The sequence below is a fragment of the Lissotriton vulgaris genome, chromosome 8 (genome assembly GCF_964263255.1).
Source record: "Lissotriton vulgaris chromosome 8, aLisVul1.2, whole genome shotgun sequence".
Lineage (NCBI taxonomy): Eukaryota > Metazoa > Chordata > Amphibia > Caudata > Salamandridae > Lissotriton > Lissotriton vulgaris.
The window spans coordinates 851,503,733-851,524,566 of record NC_141696.1 but is presented as its reverse complement, the minus strand read 5'-3'; the positions used below and the strand labels follow the sequence as shown (position 1 = coordinate 851,524,566).

General features: G+C 44.0%; 1 protein-coding gene across 1 annotated transcript in view; it reads left to right on the top strand.

Moving 5' to 3' along the window:
- The window catches only part of LOC147698098 (arylsulfatase D-like), a 723,577-nt gene that overhangs the window by 582,207 nt on the left and 120,536 nt on the right, over nt 1-20,834 (top strand). The window contains exon 10 of the mRNA XM_086934774.1: nt 13,039-13,160. Within this exon, the coding sequence (XP_086790900.1) occupies nt 13,039-13,160 (122 nt within the window). The remainder of the gene's footprint in view (nt 1-13,038; nt 13,161-20,834) is intronic.

The window sequence follows — 20,834 nt, the reverse complement described above, 5'->3', positions numbered from 1 at the left end:
GTGCGTCTAAAAGATCGTTCACAAGTTGTCCATGCTGAATCTTCGTGCCATGCGACGTCATAAAACCTCTCTCTCTCCACAATCGTCCAAAACTGTGCGCAACACCGAAAGCATACTGGCTGTCAGTAAACACATTCACCCGTTTCCCTTTCGACAACACACACGCTCTAGTCAAAGCAATCAGCTCTGCCGCCTGAGCAGAATTCTGATTCAACCTCGCAGTTTCCACAACCGTACTCAATGTTACCACAGCATACGCAGTCGTTACATCACCATTCGGCAACTTAAAACACGACCCATCCACATAGAGTCCCATCGGGATCTTCCAAAGGAGTGTTTTTCAGATCCACACAACCTTTTGTTTCCTCCTCCGTTCGTAAGTAGCAATCATGAGGTGCTACTTCAACTGATTCCATACTTATTGGCAACAAAGTCGCCGGGTTCAGGACATTACAACGTTTTATTTGAATGTGACTTGCCAAAAGCGTCAACTCGTACCCAGACAACCTTGCACTCGTCAGGTGTTGGGTCTTCGTACGATTCAAGAGAGTGTCAACTGCATGCGGAACCATCACCGTAAGCATATTATCCATGACCAATCCTGCTGATTGTCGGATGGACACCGCAGCTGCCGCTGTTGCTCTCATACAACTCGGCAATGCTCTAGCTACCGGGTCCAAGGTCGAGGAAAAATATGCACATGGACGCTGCTTACCACCGAACTGTTGCGTCAAAACACTCAACGCACAACCTTCTCTCTCGTGAACGTATAGTGTAAACGGCTTACTGTAGTCAGGGGTACCTAACACAGGAGCCGAACACAACGCGTCACGTAATTCAGAAAAACTTTTCTGACATTCTTCCGTCCTTGGCAAAGGAGTTGGAACATCCTCGCACGTAAGAGCCACCAATGGTTTCGCTAGCAATGAAAAATTTGGACTCCATTGCCTGCAGTACGACGTGATACCTAAAAAGGCACGCACATCTCTCTGAGTTGTTGGCACAGTCATTCGAGCAATCGCTGCAATTCTCTCTGGTGTCAACCTTCTTCCCTCCTTTGACAATAAGTGACCTAGATAGGTTACTTCTTGGCAACAATATTGCAGTTTAGAAGGTGACGCCTTGTGATGTAGGTCACAGAGATGCTGTAACAACGACACCGTAGCAGTTTTGCAAATGTCCTGAGTGTCTGCAGCCACCAATAGGTCATCGACGTATTGGATCAAGGCCGCACCGGCCGGCAACACAAACGCATCAAGTTGGCCTTTCAAGGCTTGACTGTATATCGATGGACTCTCACAGTAGCCCTGAGGAGCACGTTTAAACCTAAAGCTGCGGCCACCAAGAGAGAAACCGAAAAGGTCTCTACTCTCCTCAGCAATCGGAATGCTGAAGAACGCATTCTTCAGATCGATCACTGAGAACCAAGATGCAGAAGCTGGAATCAGAGTCAGTAGAGCCGTAATGTCAGGCACCACAGGGAACTGAGGAATCACAATTTTATTCACCTCTCGTAAATCGATAACAAAACGATAAACAGGAGGCTTTGATGGATCAGTACGCTTCAAAATGGGCAGCACAGGACTATTGCACACGTTTCCCCGAGTCTCCTCAATGACGTCTTTTTCAATCAAATGGTATATGATCGCTAACAACGCTCGCTCACCATCAAGGGAGATACGATACTGGGGAATACGTGGCAAACGCACATTAGATTTCAAGTGAACAACATGAGGGGAGATATCAAGCAGGCCCACATCATTTGGACCTGTTGCCCACAAAGATGCAGGAAGAGAACTCAATTCCAGTGGAAGTTTATCGAGAGACAAGTACATAGGAGAGATAACTCTCTCACCCAAAGTAAGCTTTACTCCCGCAGGAGAACAATACAAAGTCGCATACAGACGTTTTAGCAAATCCAGGCCCAAGAGATTTTCACCACAACCAGAAGTCAAAATCAAAGGAGCTTTCAGCTCACGAGGCCCAATTGTAAGGGGCAAAGGGCACGAAACTGAATTGCTAACAGGGGCGCCAGAGAATCCAACGGAAACATTTGTTAAGCCAGACAAAGGTGCGCCAGGGAGTTTCGAATGCATGATTGAACTTTTCGCCGCACCAGTGTCCAACAGAAAAGGCTCAACGACGCCCGAGGTGGCAACTGCGACGTAAGGCCCTCTCTGATCAACCGGAACTGATACTACTCCCTCTTCTTGTCTATGGCTGTCCTAGTAATTACCGTCGTCAGTGCCCTGATCAGCGTAATAATCGTCTACGTTGTACTGCGCAGATCTTCCTTGCGACGATCCACGCTGATCGAAACAATTATTAGAATCTGAAGAATTATCCGAACGATCATTTTGAGCACCGCGGCCTCTACCACGTGATGCTTGTTGTGGACCACTACGACCTCCTCTAGATGAACTACCACTATTGCGATCACGTAAAACTGGACAGTCGAGTTTCAAATGACCCTCACCCCTGCAATAGGCACACTGATTGTACCCCAACGAAGATCTCTGCGAAGAGGAGTCATTTCGTGATTGTGACCTATTTGACTGAGACTGTGATCGATTCCGCTGTTGTGAATCATTCTGATTTGAACGTGGAGGATACGCTTGCTGCAACAACACCTTAGTTTTGAGCTCCTTTGTCTTTTTATCGGCACGATCATTCTCCTCTTTCTCCCTATTTTCGTAATACTGTGCAGTAGCCAATATCTGAGCAGAAGTAGAAACAGCCCACGCACTCTCAGAATTTCTTAGTTTGTTGCTCAAGTCCGGCAACAGATTAGATACGAATTTGTCCATGAACAACCTCTGACCTCCCTCGGTACCCATATCCTGACCACTATGATTGATGAATGCCTCCTCAAATCTCGTAAAGAAATCAGAGACACTCTCGTCCTTCTTTTGTTTGCAAGTGGACAACTTGTCCCAATTCACCTTCATAGCTGGCATAAGCGTTTTCATAAGGGTAATAATTCTCTGGGGCAAAGCCGTAATTAACTGTTCGGGCTTAGCCCCACCAATTTGTCGTGTATCCGCCGCTATAAGAGCAGCCCAATCACCACCTAGCTCGGCAACATGATTTTCCTGACGAATCTTCGCCCATACCGGTTGCGGAACGACATTACCAAACAACATGTCCATGTCGGCGAGATTCATCACCGTCGCATCCACTAGCTGAGACAATTCTTTATAGTACCCTGCTGGATTTTTGCGAGGGTCAGGCAAAGATTGCTTTACCTGCAAAACTTCCGATCGTTTCCACAGAAGATGTATCCATACTCTCTGGAAGAATGGTAGTATTGGAGGATTAGCACCGGGGTTACCAGGCATCCACACTGGTGGAACTTCGCGCATGGGATACTGACCAGGTGCTTCTAGCGGTCCCTCAATGTCTTCTACAAACAATGCTCGAGGCATTATAGAAGGACGAAAAGACAACAACTGCTCGACAGCACGTCGAACATTGGTGCCTACTAACATTCCGCTCGCAAACTGAAGCTGAAGATTAGTCAAAGCAGTCAATACATTGTCAGATGCATCAGCCGATATCTGGTCACATAAAAGTTTGCACATTTCTTCAAACACGAACCTTTGTGTCGGTACGTTGAATTGACAAAACGTATCAAGCACCACACGTGGAGGATTTCTAAGGGGGTATTTCATCCAACCCATCGCCATATTATACAATGCGTCACGTTCCCATTTACCGGGAAGTTGACTACGTCTTTGAGGACCATCCGAACCAGCGGACTCAAGAATAGGTCCAAGAGAATTAAAGAAGTTAGCTGCAACAGAAGGAGTACGACGTCGAACAGATGGAGAAGAAGAGTAACACAACGGGGTAACAAGAGAAGTGTCGGGAACAGAAGGGACAGCAGGAGTAAGTAGAACAGTAGACGCAGCGGGAGCAGGAGTATGAGGAAGTGCAAGCGGAGGAGCAGTAGGGACGGAAGCAGGCAAGGGAGCAGGAACAAGCGGAAGAGCGGGTACAGGTTGGGGACAGGAACGGGAACAGGTGAAGGAACAGGGACAGGGGGAACCACAGGAGCTGCGGTACCCTGTGCGTACGGAGGTGGCGACTTCATGAGATAGGACAACAAGGGGTCCTCCACTGATTCCTCCTTCTTATCCGTACCCGTCGGTAAAGCGGGATAACACTTATCTATAGTCATACGCTGCAATCGATCGAAAACTTCCTTTTCCTTTTCCTCCTTATCTCGCTGGAACTGCTCTGCATTTTTCACCGTTGTAACAATTCCTTCTCTTTTATTACGTTTTATCTGTTTGATTTCTCTCTGCTTGGCTTCTTTACGCCACAACCGAAAGGAATCAAACATGGCCGGCCTTGCTTTTCTTTGGAACAATTTAGCTTCAACATTATCTAAAATCGGGGTCTCGAAACTACTGTGGGGTGGCCAACTGACTACACCGTCTTTTTTAGTATACCGAACCCAACACTCATTGAATGTAATTGGACCTAATCCATGTTTACTGTACAGCTCGTAAGTTGGAGTTCCAACCGGAGGTATCGGACACGAGTCCTCCAGTCGGGAATCCGCACCACAACTTCTAAAACAACTGAACAAAGTACTACGGCCAGGCATCTTGCACACCAACCGAGTTTCACAAACTTCAAGGGTTATAGGATTTACAATGTCCCTGAAAAGAGCAAAAACCCTCGGTTTTTGGCGACTGCAGACGTCAAATATCACAACAAAGAACCAAGTACTAAGAACCACAAATGCAATGGAACCATGCAACAACTAAGCACCCACAACTAAGGACTCTGGGAGCGACCCACAAATACTTAACTCAAAGATCGATGGCGTCGCCAGGAAGGCCCGTCAATCGTCTCGCTGTACCAAGGTCTACGCCAGGCGCCAAAACAGGTCTACAGTCAGGGCAGCAGTCCGTCGCAGCGGTCAGGAGGCAGGAATCTTCGCGGGAAAAGTCGTCGGGCCACTTGTTTCGACAACAGGATTGATGAAGCGGGGTGCACCTTCCCTCGGAGATTTCACACGAAGTTCCTCACGATCGTCGGGCTTGGACCGGTACCACTGATGCAGCCCCACAGTGGGGGCCAACTGAAGGACTGGGTTTTTCTAAGACCCAGCGGTGCCAGGGATAACGCCTAAAACCTTTGTGGGTAACCTGTTCCGGCGTACAAATGACAGAGACACGGGACACTTCCTTCGGCGTCAAATATTCGAGGTTTATTTACTGCAGGGAACACAGAAGTCACAGGAAGTACAGCATGTGTAGGTTCGAGGAGTCTGATTCGAATTGTATCTGTGGATCGCTCCTTTTATACAGTTTTCTCTCATAGGTTAACATGGTACAAAAAAAGATTACAACTTGGTTCCCATCGTAAAGACCATAAGGGATCGCTTTCATGTATTTAGGGCCCGGAACATAAGTACAGTGGCGTTTGGTAGTTCTCAACTGTAAAAACACATCTTCCCACCATTAGTACATTCCAATCAGCAGTAAACAGATCGAGGAAAGGACAGAAACAGGTGCAGAGGAAGACAAGGACAGTGAACAGAACGAAAAGGGTGTAAAAGGGGTGGTACCAAAAAACACGAGTTGCAGGCATCAAAGGGGACGTGCCTAATGAATGCACAACTAAGACAATAGACCGGCACGGCAAGATGAGCCTCGAGCGGGGCCATCTGCCTTACAGTGTCATCCCCCTCATCATAAAGACACCTTCAAAGGAAACGTGTCTTCCGCAAGAGTTTGGGAATCCCAGGTTCGCGAAGCGGACAGCGCCCGTTTGCTGGCTACTTGAGGGCAAGAAACAAAATTGATGCCGTATCTAAGATGGAACCCGTGGGTTCAGATGAAGAAATCCACGAAACAGACGAACGGTTTAGGCTAGTACCGCGAAAACGCGTACACCCACTAAACTCGTTATTTGCGGTTCATAGATACCAGACTCGACCATATTCGTGCGAGTCGAAAACAACACTTACGATTGTCACGGAACCTCAGGCGGCCCAGTAGTATTTTCTTATATCTGGGAGACCTATCCCTCCATCATACCAGGACAAAACTAGCTTTTGTAAGGCTATACAGGCTCTACCCTCCCAGAGCAACTCTGTTTGGAGGCTTTCAATTTCTTTAAAGTAACGTGCTGGAACTAAGTCAGGGCAGTTCTGCAATGAATTTAGGAAGCGTGACAACCGCATCATCTTAAAGAGCGCTGCTCTACCAAGCATGGAAAGAGGGATTGCCCTCAATGCATGACCTCTTTTTTCCGTCTCTGGAGGGGGGAGGGAGCAAGTTGCAGTCATATTGTGTCTTGGAGTCTGCTGATATAAAAAATGTCAAATACCGGAAGCCATCTCGAGCCACCTGAATCGGCCAGTTCTTTGGCAGGGTTGGGGGATCACCACTGAGGATATACAGTAGAGACTAAGGGGTCCGCCCGTCACCCTAGCGGTGCTGGGACCGGCCGCCAGCGGTGTGGTGGTCCTGCTCTGGCAATTAGGATGCCACCGCCACGGTGGTGGAGGCATCCCACATATATTACATTGTGGCGGGCGGTGCTGTAAGCAGCATCCGCCACAATGCAATGGATGCATGTTGTGCATTGGCATGCACAACGTGACAGGCACTGTGCGGTGCCTGCCACCTTGTGCATGCCAATGTTGAGGGGTACCATGGGTACCCCCCCCCAAGTGCAGCCCCCCACCACCCTGGGGGCCTGCAACGGGCCACCACAGGAAACACCACATGCCATTCCTTGGCGGAGTCTCCGCCATGGAAAGGCATCACACCGCCACCATCGTAATATGGATGGCAGTGCCTGCAAGACACTGGCACCATATTGCAGGGCTTTTCCGCCTGGTAGGCAGATTATCTACCAGCGGAAAAGTGGAGGATGGTTTCCCGTCTACCGTGGTAACCCCGCCATGCTAATGTGGTGGGGGTAATAGGCCGTCAGTCAGGGTGTTTTGGCGGGTGGACTGCCACGCTAGTAGCGATTCACCTGACATCCAAATAGACCACTTAGTCCAGTTGACCTTATACCCTAAGTATTTCAAAAAATTGTAAAAATGTTGAGAACTCTGTGGAGCGAGGCCTTAGGGGAAGCAATATAATGAAGAATGTTATCTACATATAAGGAGATGCGGTCCTTCCATGTGTCCGCCCACTTGAGAACTTGGATTATTGGCTCTCTGCTGATCCATGCCGCTAATGGCTCAAGGGAGAGTGCAAACAACAATGGTGTTATACCCTCGTATTTATTGTGCTGCCAAATAGGTTGAAATTGGCTTCTGCATTGTTAAGGTGCTACAAAATGAGACCTTAGTTTTTATAATTTTTACAGTGCATGAAGCTGGAGATGGGGCAGATAAAACAACTAACTTTAACTCACAAAAGCATTAGGCTCAGGTTTAAGAAGTTACCAAAAATGGAATCTTACTTTTCCAGAAACCTGTTCTTGACATATAGAAACATGCAATAGTTAACCGGCGCTATTCTTCAGTAAGATATACAGGCACATACAAACGTTTTAGAGATATATCAGTAGGACACAGGTCCTATCCCCTTCATAAGAATGACAGATAATACATTATTTGGAATTTCAGTTGCGATTTTCTCTAAGAATTTTAATTAAAAAGTATTTCTATCAGGCTGATTGGAATATCAATGTGATATTTGTGCGATCTTTTGAGAAGCGCACAATTGCTCTTCTGGTGGTTCCCCTACTTGGACATCTTATGATGTATGTAACATATTCACTTTCACTGATTTAATAGTGCTGAATCTTAAATGCTTTAATCATATATGTATGTGTAAAATTGTCAGATTTGATTATAAAGTTGAGGTTACTGCAGTTCAGATATTGGAAACTAAGGATATTCCTTAGTGGGAATTTGTTTGGAGTCATTCCTCCTGCACTTACCAGATAATCCCTTATACTCTTTTTTTCAGGTTTACAATTAATAATTTCTGATCTTTTAAAAGGGTTTACAATATTTTATTCATCAAAGGGCTCCACTGTTCCTTAATATTTGTATTGATTTTTATAGAAAGCGGATACAATTTTGTTGAGGATTTTATCACCTTTTCCTATTACTTTATCTGCTGTTCTAATAATGTCATCCTTGTCACTGATTTAGTTTTATGCAGTGCCTTTTAAAATATATATTCTTTATATTTTCTAGTTCTCTAGGATTTCCTATAAAAATGAATGGGCAAGGATGCTAATGTTGTTGATAAAATAGATGTTTGATAGGTCTTGTAAGAATACTAATACATTGCAAGGGAAATCACAAACTTTGAGTAGATTCCAATATGAAAAACCAAGGATTAAAATGATGGAAAGGTTGAATTGTATTGTGGTACTCAATTGATGTTTTCAGACTCATGGCATTTATTGGTTTTTGGGATTATTGAAGCTCTTAATATTACTGCTACTCTGTTTTTATCAGATAAAAATTTGAGTATCTTTACATGTTCAAACATGGCCGAAGTCTGTGTAACTATCTAAATGAGACATTCCACAGACATTAAGTTACGTATCCTATTGGCGTAAATGGGTTGTGCTTGCCACAACAGATTTTGCGGCAATTTCGAAAGAGATACTATCTACATCATACGTAATATAAAGGCTGTTTTGTAAAGTTTTTACCACTTTATATTTAAAAAATTCACTCAAAAAAGCTATTAAGGTATTGACTAGAACATTTGCTTCTAGGGGAAATCATTCACTCTAGATCCCTGAAAATGGTTGTATATAATTAGAAATGTTTTATCTTGAATGTATGCGTTTACACTCAAATAGACAAGTTTTCACTAGTTCCAAATGTACATGTTTTGTTATAGAGTAACTAATTGAGCATGAACAATTCTTTGATAAAGAGACTGTATTCTCAAAATGAGTTGGGAATTGCTAGGGAAGTCATGAAAGACATAATACAAAAGATTCTTTTTGAACTGGCTGAACTGCAATTTTGGTTAAACTTTCTTTAGTGACCCTTATAGGAATGCATTCTTACAAACTGAGGAGCAATTAAATATCTATTCCAGCTCAAGCAGGTGAGAGTATTACATTGTGATGCATACAATAATCTCAAAACATCAATGAAGAGGGAAAGAGAAGCTGTGATCCATTCGACTTCCAATGGTTAGTCCAAAAATCAAAAAAGGGGGGAGAATGGACCACTTGTCCTGTGTCACCAGGGTCTTAGTTAACGTGGGTGACCATAGTTGTAAAAAGGCCCTCCTATACATACACAGGTGATGTTGGTTCTCCACCTCAGTGTACCGTTACAGCATGATCATCGGGTCTTTTCCTTTGTCAGTATGCTGACCTCCGCATAGAGGATGACCTACTGGTTCGACAGTAGTGGCCAGGAATAAAAAGAGGGGTGTGCTCATGCTTAGATGTGTGAAGTAAAATACCCTGCACCAAATCTCTTGACTGATAGATTAAGTCAGTCAGTCAATAGGCTTTATTTCGATAAAAACATATCTTAAAAGCAGTACATACAACAAAAATAAAAGAATAAAAACAAGCCAGACATATAAATATTAACATGACATTGAATAATACGTATGGCATCAATAAATTACTTAGGACGGTCTAACATGATGACCATAATTAAACAATTTCATTTAGCCTTTTTGATCTGATCAACCACGCCCAGCTTAAAAACTTTGCCATACAACACACAAACAAAGGCCGGGTATCGGACCTCCAAATTTGTAAGGCCACTATGTGGCATCTGGTACCCAGCTCCTTGCACAAGGGTTTTAGCCACCTGAATCTGGGCACTTTGTAATCAGGGCATTCGAATAAGAAGTGGGCAAAAGACGGGATCCTGACTGCACAAAAGGAACAGAAAGGTACAGTTTTGGCTGGAATTTTCCAGCGTGCAGTCAGTTCGCCCACTGGAAGTGTACCAATTCTAAATTTAAAATACAAGGCCCTATCTCTAGGTTTTAAAATGATATCGAGGTAGGTTTCACGAAGGGGCACATCCTTCACCATAATAAATTCACTGGTCGTTCTGCATTGGTTGGGGTCACTGTTTCTCCTGCCCGCTACCCAATTCCAGTATACTTTCTTCAGGACAGACCTGGGGGGGGGGGGGGGCAGTTCTAGTTTGCCATGCCTCACCAAATCCCAACTCCCCAAGCAGGATTTTAACATCCCTAAGCCATCTTATTTTTGACCAGCCAGACAATTATAGAACCTCCTTCAACCCTTTCGCATAGCTTGCAAGTTCAGGCACTCTCCATAGGCGGGCCCAGAGAAGAAGGGGACGCAACTTTGCCTGGTCTTTGATAGGGCGGCAGCTCATATCTAGAAGCAAGGGTAATATAGGGGTACTCTGAGGGAGAACCATCAGGTCCTTCAAGAATTTATTCTCTGAACAAGATAGTTGGTCAACATTCTGGGTTCCCCAGAGCTCTGCCCCATAGAGGGTTGCTCTAACCCCTCTCGCCATGAAAATGTCCAACACAGGGGCAATGGGTTTGGAGGTGGATGACCGCTGTTCTTTAAGAAGAGCCCCCACCACCCTTTTATGACTCAATAGCAACTTCTGTAGATGGGAATTCCACCGCATGGTATCAGTAAGACGAATGCCTAGGTAATCAAATTCCTTGACCCTTTCCAAGGGCACCAGATTTAAGACAGGCGCCCGTCCAAGCTTTTTCGGGGGGTTCAAGACCAAATATTTGGTCTTATCTGTGTTAATTTTTAACCCATATTCTCGCAAAAAAGTTGGAAACTGTCAAGGAGGCTCTGTAGGCCCACCAGGGATTTTGAAATCAAAAGGGTGTCATCAGCGAATAATAGGGTAGGTATTCTCTTGCCCGCCAGGGATGGGGAATCAGAAGGATTTTTCAAAAGATGCTCCACCACTCCGTTCACATACAATGAGAGCAGAGTGGGGGCAAGTACACACCCCTGGCGGACACTCCTATTCACTGGAATTCTGGCAGTCTTTTGGCCCTGATTACCCCACCTCACTTGCGCGAAGTTCCCTGTATGGAGCTTCACCAATAGGGACAATAAATATGAGGGCATTTCCAGGTCAGACAGTACCTTCCACAGACAGTCCCGGGGCACCAGGTCAAAGGCGGTCCGTAGATCGATAAAGGCAAGCTACAGACTTCCTTTGCCTAGTACGACCACCTACCAGTATAAGAGCAGCAGTCTAAATGTCTGCTCAATAGTCCCGGTGCCTGTCCTAAATCCTGCTTGGAAATCAGAGAGGATTTTATTATCATCTATCCACTGTAACACTCTCCAGAGGACCACCTTTCCTGCCACCTTCTGGGACTAGTCGATTAAACTTATGGGGCAATAATTAGCTGGGTCGTCCCGCCCCCCCTTCTTGAAGATCAGGACGACCTCCGCTCCCATCCAGGAATCAGGGAGTGCGGCACCAAAGTAAGATCATCAGGTCTTTTCCTTTGTCAGTATTTTAACCTCTGCATAGAGGATGACCTACTGGTTTGACAGTAGTGGCCAGGAATAAAAAGAGGGTGTGCTCATGCTTAGATGTGTGAAGTAAAATACCCTACACCAAATCTTGTGTATTTTTATTCCTGAGATCTGTGATGTGGGAAGCTAAAAATAATATTGTGCGTGTATAGACCCAGTTACTGCTCTATCGCACTGGTGGCGGTGGTCAACAGCTGAAAACGTGGCTCTTTGATCAATAAATTAATTTTTCATTATTTCTGTCATTGTATAATCCTTTGCGCTGAGACACCTTCGGGTATTTGTGCGCAATACAAATTTAATAAAAAGATAAAAAATTAAAAAAAACATGTTTCAGCCTCGCGGGACCTCTAGAGGTGTTCGTCAGGACTGATAGATTAAGAGCACATCAGCAGGTATAGACTTTAAAAGAGGTTTGGTGTATCTGTACCTCTGATCTAGGCGGATATTGCTCCCTCGGGACACCAGTGAGGAACCACATTCGGAGCCAGAACAAGTTGTGCCTACAGAGTAACTGCAATAGGTACTCCCAGCTCGCTGGTGTCCCGAGGGAGCAATATCCACTTAGATCGGTGGTACAGATACACCAAACATCTTTTGAAGTTTATACCTGCTGATATTGTGCTACACTGACTGGAATCATTTTGAGCCAGACAGCAGTAGGAAAAAGCACCTTCCAGATTAGAGAAATCTGCAATGACACCATGACTACAGTAAACCAAGTCCGTTAGGACTTGAGACTTGCCACATTAATTAAAAGCGGGTGTCATCATTTTATACTTTTTATACAATCTTTGGAGAAAGATGATACTAGATCTCCTGTTAAGATGATAGTTAGATGTCTCCTATACCAAAGATAGAAAACTTTATCCGTCCCATTTTCTTGCCAAGGCTGATTTTGTTTACTTGTTGTTCACTCTCAAAAGGCCTTTGATTATCCTAAATGTCCAAGAATGGGGCCTTTCGAAATTATAGCTTTTTTACATGGACTTGCATTTTTATTCATTAATTACCTTCTTACGTGTGGACCCCATTCTAAACATTTGGATTTCTTTTTATGTTTTAATGGCATTTCTACTTTTCATTCACATAATTTTGAGTATTCAATCAAATGTTCTATTTTTGTGGCTATTTAGAAGAGATATCTTTTAAGATTTAATCTATAAAGAAGCAGGTTAATTTTTGGACTCAGGATATCTGGGACAGTATTCCAGAACCATAAGCTAAAGATTGATTAATGGCAACCTTCCGTTGAGGGAAAATGGCCTCTAAATATGTGTTTTGTCCGAAAAATTGCAATTTTTGGAAAATCATGGTTTAGCTGTTCTACAATTTTAATAATTTTTGTATATTGCTCCAATACACTAAGGAGACTGGATAAATGGAGCTGGGTAAAACGGTTTAATACATTTTGGAAAGCCTTGTTCCTTGTGTGAACTTCGAAGAGTACATGATCTCAATAGCATAGCTTATTTTAAACTGAAGTAGTGAGGATTTGTAAAGTGTACGTATAACGATGACTCCACCATAACCAAATATTGTCTACTTCTGTTGAACCAGGATAATTGATGGAAAAAACCTCATGCCTTTACTTCAAGGACATGTTCCTCATTCAGAGCATGAGTTCCTGTTTCACTACTGTGGGATACATTTGCATGCAGTGCGTTGGCATCAAAAGGACAGTGAGTAATTCAGCATGTTTTGTCATTCTGTTGATGAACTAGTTAGATGAGGAATGTGGTCATAACATTTGTATTTCAAATAAAGTAATAAAAGGACATCAATAAATAGTATCTAATTGTGATAACTGCATGCCTGAACACACTCTTCAATCCTCCTATCTTGCATAATGTTTCAGATGTAAATAGGTTAATAGCAATAATGAGTTTTGTTTGCAGAAAATCAAACGTGCATCAAAGTCAATCTGCAACATTTCTGTGTGTCAGCTGCCGCCAATTCATGTAAATTAAAATGAAATATTGATTTTGTTGGACGAAATGCAACATTATCCAAATATTAAAAAATACCTAAAGTCAGACAGTAGATTGATTGAATGTCTCTAGTTGGACTTCAACTATCCTATGTATGTGAGGACCAAATGCTTGAGTGGTACTTAAACACTATAACAAGCAAGGGGTTCCTTCAGAGTCATTTATCATTATTTTGGGTAATCACTACAGTAAATTAATGAATGACCATGGACATTATAATTCCAACAATTTGTCAACAATAAGGATGCATTCATTTGGGCAATTATAGTTAGAACCACATTTCCATTGAAAAAGCCTGTTTTGGTTGGCTTATAACTTTGATGCCATTTCACGAATCTTCACAAAACTTTAAAAAAAGAAAAGATCCATCCAGCTGAGCTCTGTCCTAGAAAGTTTTTGGGTGATCCATCAAGCGGGGCAGAGAAAAAGGGTCCAGAAAGTGTTTTTTTTGTGATTTGGTGTAAATCTGTTCAGCAGTTTTTGAGATATTAAGACTCAAAAATGTAGATTTAACACTGTGGAGGATCTGAAAACGATATGGCAGCAGCCCTCTTAGGACTCTGGACTTTTTCCCGCGTCCTCAAAGAAAACCTTTAAAAAGATATGAGAAAAGGGTAAGTATACCATGCCCCCTTAGGCCTGGTGATCAGGTCCCAAAAGGACACCACCCCTGGGCCAAAAACTTATATTTTTTTAATTTGACACTAATTTGCTGTGGATCTGAAGCAAAATTAGAAAAAACACAGGCCCCTGGGCTAAAAAAACAACTCCCCTGGAGTGGCCCAGAGCCCGATGGTGGCCCATATGAATGATAGAAGAGGAGGGGTACATGTGGCCCACCTTACCAAGCCTCGAATGGGGAGCAATAAGAATGATTGAAGGGCAGGGGACCTGTGGCCCACCTCAATGAGCCTTGAATAGGCCCTGGGGACCTAATCCACCGGGGCTGCTTTGTTTATATTACAGAGAAGAGTTGGATGTGCAGTCCCCAACCTTGAGCCTTTTACAGGCCCTGCGGGACCCATGCCAAGGGCCGGATTGATTTTTAGAGCAAAGGGGTGTGCACCCCTCTCCCAAGCCTTAAACAGATCCCAAGGAACACATTCCCTAGGGCCTGTAATTTGAAAATGAGAGGGTAGCGGCATGCCCTCTCTCTGTGAGCCTTGAAGAAGACCTGGTGACCTGAGGCTAGTAATTTACAATAGGGGAGGAGGTGTGCTTGGCCGCTCTCAGAGCCAAAAAACCACAGTAAGTCTTCTGGGTCATTAAATCCATGACCCCAGGAGAGCGTACCATATTTTGTGAAAGCACTCCTTGCTGGAGCTCTATGCTTCTCAGCTGGAGAGCTGGGCCCCCCTTGTGGTTGGTTCTATGGCTGCACTTTGTAGCTTGAAAATGTTAAAAAAAAAAGACTGACATGTTGATGTTATTTAAAAATAATACTATATTTAACTCTTTTTATGACCATCACTCTTATTAAACATTGCACTGTGGGAATTATTGAAATATACATTTGATTATAATTATTGCTGATGATTGGACAAAGACAATAGGTGTGCTTTGTTTTTTAATACGCTGAACCCTTCCTATAGCCAATAGGTGATTTTTTTATATTTTGTGTTCTAACCATTTGACAAAGTAGGTCTATTTTACTTTAAATAGCACCTTTTATATTGTAACATCAGTGTCAGTTGTGTGCTCCCCGTGCCTGCCCCTGTAATCAACCTCCCAACCCCCACCAGCGGAGGTGGGTTGAAAGCCCTGGCTCCAGGTTAAGCTCTGCAGACAACCCCACACAGAGCACAGCGAAAAGCCGTGCAAGGTGTGGGATTAACTGGGTTGGCTAATAGTGGTGGGTTGGATGTAGGGCCTGGATACAGGGTTGACCCAGCGGCCAACTCTACAATGAGTGGGTTATGCTCAGCATGGGGTTCACTGCTCACAAGCATTAGACACCAGGCCTGGCTGCAAAGGTTGTTTTCGGCAAGGGGTTGGCTTACTTATGGTAATAAAATATTGCCTTACGTTCATAAAACAATTCAGGTTATCGTGATGTTATAGTTGGGTATGATAATATCTTACTTCGAATAAAAAAAAAAGAAACTCAAATTCGTTGAAAAAACAAAGATTAATGGGACGTTATGGTTTGGTGAAAATGTAAGGTAAGACACCATTTTAAACTAATAAAACCAGTGAAATTAGTTTTAGTTACCTCAAGTAACTATAACTTGTGCCCTAATGTTACTATAAGGCACGCCCCCGCCATGCACTGCTAATTACTTCCCATATTACATAACTCATGACATGTTCTAGGACATCATTGATAATTTCACTGCAACATCTGAAATTACATCATTGATGACCAACACTGTGCATGGTGGAAGTGCAAGTTATTGTTAATTTAGGGAATGAATTATAGTAGAAAAGAACTCATCAAAAAAGCCTTTAGATATTTTTCGCAAAAAGATACTAGAATCAGTTTATTACAAGTCAGTTTAAGAAGAAAAAAAGATGCAGGATCTCAGAATGTATAAAGTATACAATATCGTAACCTTTCTGACTTTTCTTTAATTACCTTAGGAGTGCAATACATGCTGCTGTAAATATCTAATTTCTGCTAGTCACTATACAGCTAAAAAAAAAAGAGCTGAAGAAAAAAAAGCAATGTTTCATTTGTTCCTTAAATCTGTGCTTTAATTATTCTCTGCAACTTGCCCTGCCTTTCCCCTGGGATGCTGGCTCTCGCAACAGCATTGTGACATCCAAACTCAACTGTAATAAGAGATTACAGTTGAGTTCTGATGCCGTTTCTTTACAATATGAAACTGGTTGTGTGACAATTCCTCTAAAATAAGTAAATTAGAGGCAGGTTGTATACAGGGATTTCAGATTCTGTATATATATATATATATATATATCCAACACAGAAAAGCGTCCATTTGAGGAGCCACAGCAGGAAGTTTGAACAGCCTTTAATCAGGGACAGGAGCAGTGAAGCATACAGCAAGAAGTTCTGCTTCAAATTTAAAACCCAACGCATTTTGAACATCGAGGTGTTCTTGCTCACGGGTACAGGAAACTGATTCTGGCAGTCATGATGACAAACACCTTGATAAGTATAACAGACTCTGCCTCCATGATTGAGTGCCGCTCGGTATGCTGGAGTCCGTAGTTCATCATCGTATTACCTCAGTGTGCACCACCAAAGTCAGGAGTATTAGACAAATTGTTTTCCCCAGTGGGCGAAGGCAGCTTCCGTGAATTCAACCTGCATGTTTTCAAATTCCCCAAGCGGCCTTTCTGCTCCATCGTGCTCCAATTTGCAAAGCGCTGGATCTGCATGATGAGCAGCGGGCTTCCTCGCGACCGGACACGGCCGCCTTAAATCCAACACAGAAAAGCGTCCATTTGAGGAGCCACAGCAGAAAGTTTGAACAGCCTTTAATCAGGAACAGGAGCAGTGAAGCATACAGCAAGAAGTTCCGTTTCAAATTTAAAACCCAACGCGTTACGAACTTATGCAGCCTTGCACACACGGACGTCACCTTCGCCCACTGGGGTTTTAATGTGGAATACTGGTCTGATTTTGGCGGCACCCACAGGGGAGAAACGATGGGGAACTACAGGCTCCAGCATGCCCCGAGGCACTCATTCACGGAGGCGGAGCCTCGTTACACTTATTAAGGTGTTCTCCATCATGACTGCCATTTCAGCTCTTTGGCCTGTGAACAAGAACACTCCGTTGTTCGAAATGCGTAAGGCTTTTATATTTTGAAGGATCCATCATGCTGTGTGCTGTGCTGCTTGTGCCTTGCATTAAAGGCTGGTAACTTTCTGTTGTGGCTCCTCACATGGGCGTTCTTTTGTGATGGATAAATAGCGGCCGTGTCCGGTAGCGAGGAAGCCCGCTGCTCATCACACGCAGATCCAGCGCTTGCTAACTCTGAGTGCAGTGGAGCAGAAAGGCTGTTTCTGAGACTTTGAACTTATGCAGCCTTGCACACACGGATGTCACCTTCGCCCACTGGGGTTTTAATGTGGAATACTGGTCTGATCTTGGTGGCACCCACAGGGGGGAAACGACGGGGAACTACACGCTCCAGCATGCCCCGAGGCACTCATTCACGGAGGCGGAGCCTCGTTACACTTATCAAGGTGTTCTCCATCATGACTGCCATTTCAGCTCTTTGGCCTGTAAACAAGAACACTCCGTTGTTCGAAACACGTAAGGCTTTTATATTTTGAAGGATCCATCCTGCTGTGTGCTGTGCTGCTTGTGCCCTGCATTAAAGGCTGTTAACTTTCTGTCTTGGCTCCTCACATGGGCGTTCTTTTGTGATGGATTAATAGCGGCCGTGTCTGGTCGCGAGGAAGCCCGCTGCTCATCACACGCAGATCCAGCGCTTGCTAACTCTGAGCGCAGTGGAGCAGAAAGGCCGTTTCTGGGACTATGAACTTATGCAGCCTTGCACACACGGACGTCACCTTCGCCCACTGGGGTTTTAATGTGGAATACTGGTCTGATTTTGGCGGCACCCACAGGGGGCAAACGACCGGGAACTACAGGCTCCAGCATGCCCCGAGGCACTCATTCACGGAGGCGGAGCCTCGTTACACTTATCAAGGTGTTCTCCATCATGACTGCCATTTCAGCTCTTTGGCCTGTGAACAAGAGCACTCCATTGTTCGAAACGCGTAAGGCTTTTATATTTTGAAGGATCCATCCTGCAGTGTGCTGTGCTGCTTGTGCCCTGCATTAAAGGCTGTTAACTTTCTGTCTTGGCTCCTCACATGGGCGTTCTTTTGTGATGGATTAATAGCGGCCGTGTCCGGTTGCGAGGAAGCCCGCTGCTCATCACACGCAGATCCAGCGCTTGCTAACTCTGAGCGCAGTGGAGCAGAAAGGCTGTTTCTGGGACTATGAACTTATGCAGCCTTGCACACACGGACGTCACCTTCGCCCACTGGGGTTTTAATGTGGAATACTGGTCTGATTTTGGCGGCACCCACAGGGGGGAAACGACGGGGAACTACAGGCACCAGCGTGCCCGAGGCACTCATTCATGGAGGCGGAGCCTCGTTACACTTATCAAGGTGTTCTCCATCATGACTGCCATTTCAGCTCTTTGGCCTGTAAACAAGAACACTCCGTTGTTCGAAACACGTAAGGCTTTTATATTTTGAAGGATCCATCCTGCTGTGTTCTGTGCTGCTTGTGCCCTGCATTAAAGGCTGTTAACTTTCTGTTGTGGCTCCTCACATGGGCGTTCTTTTGTGATGGATAAATAGCGGCCGTGTCCGGTCGCGAGGAAGCCCGCTGCTCATCACACGCAGATCCAGCGCTTGCTAACTCTGAGCGCAGTGGAGCAGAAAGGCCGTTTCTGGGACTTTGAACTTATGCAGCCTTGCACACACGGATGTCACCTTCGCCCACTGGGGTTTTAATGTGGAATACTGGTCTGATTTTGGTGGCACCCACAGGGGGAAAACGACGGGGAACTACACGCTCCAGCATGCCCCGAGGCACTCATTCACGGAGGCGGAGCCTCGTTACACTTATCAAGGTGTTCTCCATCATGACTGCCATTTCAGCTTTTTGGCCTGTGAACAAGAACACTCCGTTGTTCGAAACGCGTAAGGCTTTTATATTTTGAAGGATTCATCCTGCTGTTTGCTGTGCTGCTTGTGCCCTGCATTAAAGGCTGTTAACTTTCTGTTGTGGCTCCTCACATGGGCGTTCTTTTATTTATATATATATATATATATATATATATATATATATATATATATATATATATATATATATATATATATATATATATATATATATGGTATGTGAAGCTCCAAAGTCCGCAAGCGCAGCACGTACAGCCACACGAACAAACAGGAACCAGCGAGACCCAGGAAGGTGCAAATTTTCTTTATTTAATATTCAACCCAGCACCAGTCTGCCATGACGTGTTTCGGCTAGAGATAGCCTTGATCACATGACAACGTCATGGGGGCTGACCACCCATTTAAAGTGCAAGAGTGCCATCACATGTCATGGAAAAGGAAAAAATACTACTATTTCCAAAATGTCACGTAATTAAGTTACAGCATAAATGCCGGTATTGCACACACAATTTACAAGTCGGTAACAATTATTAAAATAACTGTAAAATACATATTGCAAACCCAACTGTAAAACCTCAGTGATCAAATGTCAGTGTAAGAATTCATGGCAATGACTATATCAAAAATCCTCTAAAATAGATATAAAAGTTTAAAAGCCTTATAAATATTTATAAATAATTATTGGCCATTAAAATCCATCAGAACACAGTGCCATACATATATTGAAAGAGGCAGCAGTGAAAAAAATGCAAGAGGATAACAAATAGTCCCAATTGTCATGCATTCATGTCTGTTCAGAAGAAATAATGCCCATGTGGGCTATACACTGGCACTGAGGTAAAAGATAAAATTAGATATGTGCAAATACGCGTAATTAGTGCAAACATGTCATGATGGCAATAAAGTGATACCAGAGAAAAGTGCAAATTTGTTAAATCAATAAATGTTAAGAAGTCAATTACAAAAAAGGTCAGGAGGGGTCCAGGATGCATGTTAAAATATCATTTCACTAGTCTAAATTCAAAATTGCAAGACAATCACAGTACTGAAGAAAAAGTGCAATGTGCATACATCACAGTGAGCAGAATACTATAGATAGGTGTGGCAGTCATCCCCAATATTAAGCCCTTGCGGTGACTTGGTATCTAGTGATATGATGTATCGGGTCTCTAGCTTGCGCAACAGGGACTCTCTATCACCTCTCCTCCTCTGGGGAGGAACACAGTCTATCACATAGTATTTCAGCAAGGAAGCATCTTTCCCATGAGTCTACTCAAAATGCCTGGCTACTGGATATGCCGGGTCTGCATTGGTGATGGCATCGTAGATGCTGTAGAATACGCTTGTGGACTTGTGGCCTTGTACTGCCCACATATCTGAGCCCACATGGGCATTCTAAAACATAAACCGCAAATTCAGATTTGCAGTTTAGTTTTTGCTTGATTGTAATGGGAAACGGGGAAAGTGGTGTGCTAACCTCAGACTTGCTGATGCCATGTTTGCATGCTTTACAAACAAAGCATTTCAAGAATCCCTTGCTACCGTCTAGCCAGGATCCCATGATCACCTCTGGGCTGCTCGAAACCAAGCTGTCTTGCATTGACCGGGCTTTGCGATAGGTAATACTGGGGTATTTGGGCATAGCAGGGCCAATGACAGGGTCACTGGATATAAGGGACCAGTTATCCTTGATTATCTTATGAATGCTTTTATGTTGATTACTGTATCCAAGAATCAACCTAGTCTCCT